The following is a 4238-nucleotide window of genomic DNA, read 5'->3' as shown; positions in this document are numbered from 1 at the left end:
ACAGGCATGCACCACCAGGCCCGGGTAATTTTGTATTTTTAGTAGAGACGAGGTTTCTCCGTGTTGGTCAGGCTGGTCTCAAACTCCCGACCTCAGGTGATCCACCCACCCCGGACTCCCAAAGTCCTGGGATTACAGCCATGAGTCACCATCCCCTGCCAATTGTCTGCTTTCTTTCTGGCTTCCTCCACCTGGCTGTGAGTTCCTTGAGGACAGAGTTACATTTATTCTCTGTGGATCTCTGTCTAGAAGAGACGCTGCCAGGAGGATATGTACCTTACAGTTATGAGCAAGAATATAAACACCAGGCTTGCCTGAGTGCTAATCTCAACAGTACCAGTCTATGGAACTTTGAGTGCATTCTTTGACCTCTCTGTGCCTCAGCTCTCTAACCTATAAAATGGTCACAAATATAGTGCCCATGTCATTTATCTGACATAGAGTAAATGATCAATACATGTTAAATGTTAGTGGCTGGTATTTTTAGGAACCTAGTAAAATAGTCATTGAATAAATTAATGGCCGGGTACAGTGGCTCACACCTGTAATCTGAGCACTTTGGGAAGGTGAGGCGGGAGGATAGCTTGAGGCAAGGAGTTCAAGACCAGCCTGGGCAGCACAGTGAGACTTCCTCTCTACTAAAACTCAAAGAAATTAAGCTGGGTGTCGTGGTGCACCTATAATCTCAGCTACTTGGGAGGCTGAGGCAGGAGGATCACTTGAGCCCAGGAGTTTGAGGCTGCAGTGAGCTGTGATTGTTCCACTGCACTCCAGCCTGGGTGATAGAGTGAGATCCTGTCTCTAAAATAAAATAAATAAATGAAAACTCTGATTTTTATCTGGGAGCCTTGAAACTGACTTCCTTAAATAGGTTGATTTAGGGTTTCACACAGCACCGTGCCTCTCTTAGACTTACACACACCCTCACACCCATGCCAGTAACCCCACCTCTTGCTCAGGGAACACGGTTGCCTTGCGGGGAGTGAAACTCTTCCAGCCACCTTTCTTTTTTTAATCCCTAGAGGGCACCTTGGGCCTGGTATGCAGTAGATGCTCAATAAATATCTCTTATTTTCATTAGTGCAAATATGATACTCTTTCTGAGCACCTCCCTCCCTTTTGAGAAGCCGGGTCCCCTTATTTCCCATCTCAGATTCCCAGGTCCCACCTGGACTGTCTTCTGGGATGGAGTCTCCTGGAGCCAATTTCCCTGAGCCTCCCAGCCCCCACTGGCATGCCCTCGAATCTCCCTGTGTGCTGTCCAATGCCTTTGCAGTGACCTACACACTTGCCTCTGAGCCAAGATGGCAGCAAGCCTGTCACGCTGGGGCATGCTGACCACCCACTCTGGCCTGCCCTGGGGTAAGATGACTGCAGGTGGCCCTGGGGAGGGTGGATTTTCTCAGCGCTGGCTCCTTCTCATCTTTCACATCACACTTTGTTACCTATGCAGAGAGGCCCTTCCCAAGCACTGTATCGGGAAAGCTCTTCACCCCCATCACTCTCCATCTAGCATCTTGTTTCAGTTCCTGCCCAGCATTCATCACTGTTCAAAATCATCTTCTTTATTTATTTCATTACTTTATTTATTTGGGGTGGAGTCCCTCCACCCCAAAAATACCAGCTCCAAGAAAACCATGGTATCTCCCCAGCACTTAGCAGGGCCTGGCATGTAGAAGATGCTCCAGTAATATTTGCTGTATGAATGAGTGAGTCTCTTCATGTGCAGGTGGCTTATCCTGCCCCTGCCACTCAATGGCTGTTTCAGATGTCCCTTAGCGGATCTAATGATCTTTCCTTGGTTCAGGCACAAAAGACTCCTGCTTAGCTGGGAGGCAGGGCCAGGCCTTGGGAATTGCAGCCTCTGGGCATAGGAGCCTGGCCCTTCCAGCTAATCAGCCTGCCCACAGACACAAGAGGAGAGGGCTTTCAGTGAGTCCTTGACTGTTCCCCAAGTTGAAGACCTCACAGGCATAGCCTTCAAGTGTCTCCCTTTAACCTCGGGAACCTCCTGGGGACAGAGCGGGCTGACCGGAAAGGAAGCTGAGGCCGTAGTCCCTCTGCAGGGTGGCAGAGTGGCCCTGGCCTGGGCAAGGCATCCCCCACCCGTGGGGGTCACCCGAGTCAGATGGGGCCAGTTTTCCCCACAGAACACGATGTAGGTCTTCATTGGTGGGGTGACAAGCCCTCGGTTGGGACTGGGGGCTTGGGGTGGTGATGGGGCTGCTGCCAGGGAGAGCTGCCTCCCGTGGGCACAGTCAATAATGAAGGTCAGGTGAGCCGTGGGGACAGTCTTCTGATGCCTGGCCAACTTCCCACCTAGAAGGGAGGAAAAGACCAAAGGTTTGTGTTAGCTTTTTTTTTGTCCCCAGAGACAAGGGACTTTTTTTGCCCCCCGAGACAAGGTCTTGCTCCTCGTCGCCCAGTGAGCACGATCCTCACTGCAGCCTCAGCTTCAGGGGGCTCAAGCAATCCTCCCATCTCAGCCTCCTAAGTAGCTGGGACTACAGGCTCATGCCACCATGCCCAGTGAATTTTAATTTTTTTTTTGTAGAGATGAGGTTTCCCTATTCTGCCCAGGCTGGTCTCAAACTCCTGGACTCAAGAAATCCTCCTGCCTCAGCCCAATCAGTACTGGGATTACAGGTGTGAGCCACGGTACCCGACCGGGACATGGTTTCGTTAATTCATTTGTTCATTCATTCTATAGGTTTTAACTGAGTTGGTTGATACACAAACAGAGGAGGACAGTCAGGGTTTAAGCGTCTGGATTTCAGCATCAGAGAGACCTGAGTTCAAGTTTCCACTCACCATCCATCCATCTACCTTCCAGGAGCACAGAGTCCAACATGTCAGTGCCTGTCAACTTTGCTGTTCCCATGAGCTGCCTGGGGAGCTTGTTAAAATGCAGAGTCTAGTGCAGTGGGGCTGGGGTGGGGCCTGAGATTTGCATTTCTTGCAAGCCTCCCAGGGGATGCCAATTCTGCTGGTCCATGGACCATATTATGAATAGCACAGTCCTCAACCCAAGAGAGGAAGACCCTGGCCATCTTTCCAGGTGAGGAAACTGAGGCCCAGCTTGCACAAGTGCTGGTGGGTCTCAGGGAGCATCATGATGCTCTTCCCCTCCCCACACAATCTTATCCACAACCTCAGAGAATCCCATCAGTGCCTGGTGGCATCTGCCCTGGCAAACTCCCACCCAGAGCCCAGCACAGGGTAGAGGGATGGATAAACCAGCCAATAGATTTATCAATGGAGCAGGTATCTGAGCAAGTGTATCTGAATGCAAAGCCTGTGCTCTTAAAAAGGTAACTTTTTGAGTTACCTAAAATAAGACACACGTCCATTCTTTTAGCTACGTGCTGGGAACCACAGCATGGACTCAGAAGGAAGCTTACATTCTAGCAGATTGGCTAACACAGGAAATAAAACAAGCCCGCCCTTGGCTTGAGAATCCCGGCAACCCGAGGGAGGTAGTATGTCTGCCATCAAACCCCTGCCCCCAGCTGGTCTTTCTTTTTTTTTTCTTTTTTTTTTTTTTGAGATGGAGTCTTGCACTGTGGCCCAGACTGGAGTGCAGTGGCGCGATCTCGGCTCACTGCAAACTCCGCTAACGGTTCAAGCAATTCTCCTGCCTCAGCCTCCCAAGTAACTGGGATTATAGGTGCCTGCTACACCACCCAGCTAATTTTTTGTATTTTTAGTAAAGACAGTTTTCACTATGATGGCCAGGCTGGTCTCAAACTCCTGTCCTCATGATCAGCCCGCTTCAGCCTCCTAAAGTGCTGGGATTACAAGCGTGAGGCACCGCGCCCAGCCCCCAGCTGGTCTTTCTGTGGGGCTGCGGTAACTTTGCCACCTCTTACCAGAGCTGGTCTCCAGGCCCGTCTCACGGATGGTGCCTTTCAGGCTGGCTCTCCAGTCCCTGGGGTCTTCTGACGGGGCCATGCTGCTACCTCGGCGCCTGCCTATCTCTGGCAGGAGGGGAGCTGTCCTCGGCCAGTCTTCCAGGATGTGGCTCCCCCACTGCGGGACCAGACCTTTTATACTGACCGGATCTGGATTCTCTGAGTGTATTCCACCAGGAGCCAAAGGAACTGGCCCAGAGCAGTCAGGGGATTGCTTTGATCAACAGGGTTATGTCAACAGGATTATTGTTGGGTCAATGGGAGGCAGGCCTCCTACAGGACAGACCAAACAGACACTATTTCTACCAAGGGCAGCTGCTTCCTGAT

The 4238-nt window shown here is 51.2% G+C and overlaps 1 protein-coding gene across 1 annotated transcript; it reads right to left on the bottom strand.

Moving 5' to 3' along the window:
* Nucleotides 1–1692: 1692 nt before the first annotated feature.
* SRARP (steroid receptor associated and regulated protein) lies at nt 1693–3951 on the bottom strand. The gene is made up of 2 exons (XM_064363732.1): nt 3870–3951; nt 1693–2319 (listed from the first exon to the last, which is right to left on the bottom strand). The coding sequence occupies exons 1-2, from the start codon at nt 3949–3951 to the stop codon at nt 1892–1894; spliced, it is 510 nt and encodes a 169-aa protein (XP_064219802.1). The 3' UTR covers nt 1693–1891.
* Nucleotides 3952–4238: the final 287 nt, after the last annotated feature.

Source organism: Aotus nancymaae, unplaced genomic scaffold, assembly GCF_030222135.1.
Source record: "Aotus nancymaae isolate 86718 unplaced genomic scaffold, 86718_ANA_hifiasm-v0.15.2.pri h1tg000053l, whole genome shotgun sequence".
Lineage (NCBI taxonomy): Eukaryota > Metazoa > Chordata > Mammalia > Primates > Aotidae > Aotus > Aotus nancymaae.
This window is presented reverse-complemented; position numbering and strand designations above follow the sequence as displayed.

Excerpts from the sequence above, each read along its gene's own strand:
- SRARP (XM_064363732.1), bottom strand. The coding sequence starts at position 3,951 with ATGGCCCCGTCAGAAGACCCCAGGGACTGGAGAGCCAGCCTGAAAGGC. Across the intron at positions 2,320-3,869 it reads GGGCCTGGAGACCAGCTCTG|GTGGGAAGTTGGCCAGGCAT; the intron begins GTAAGAGGTGGC and ends CCTCCCTTCTAG.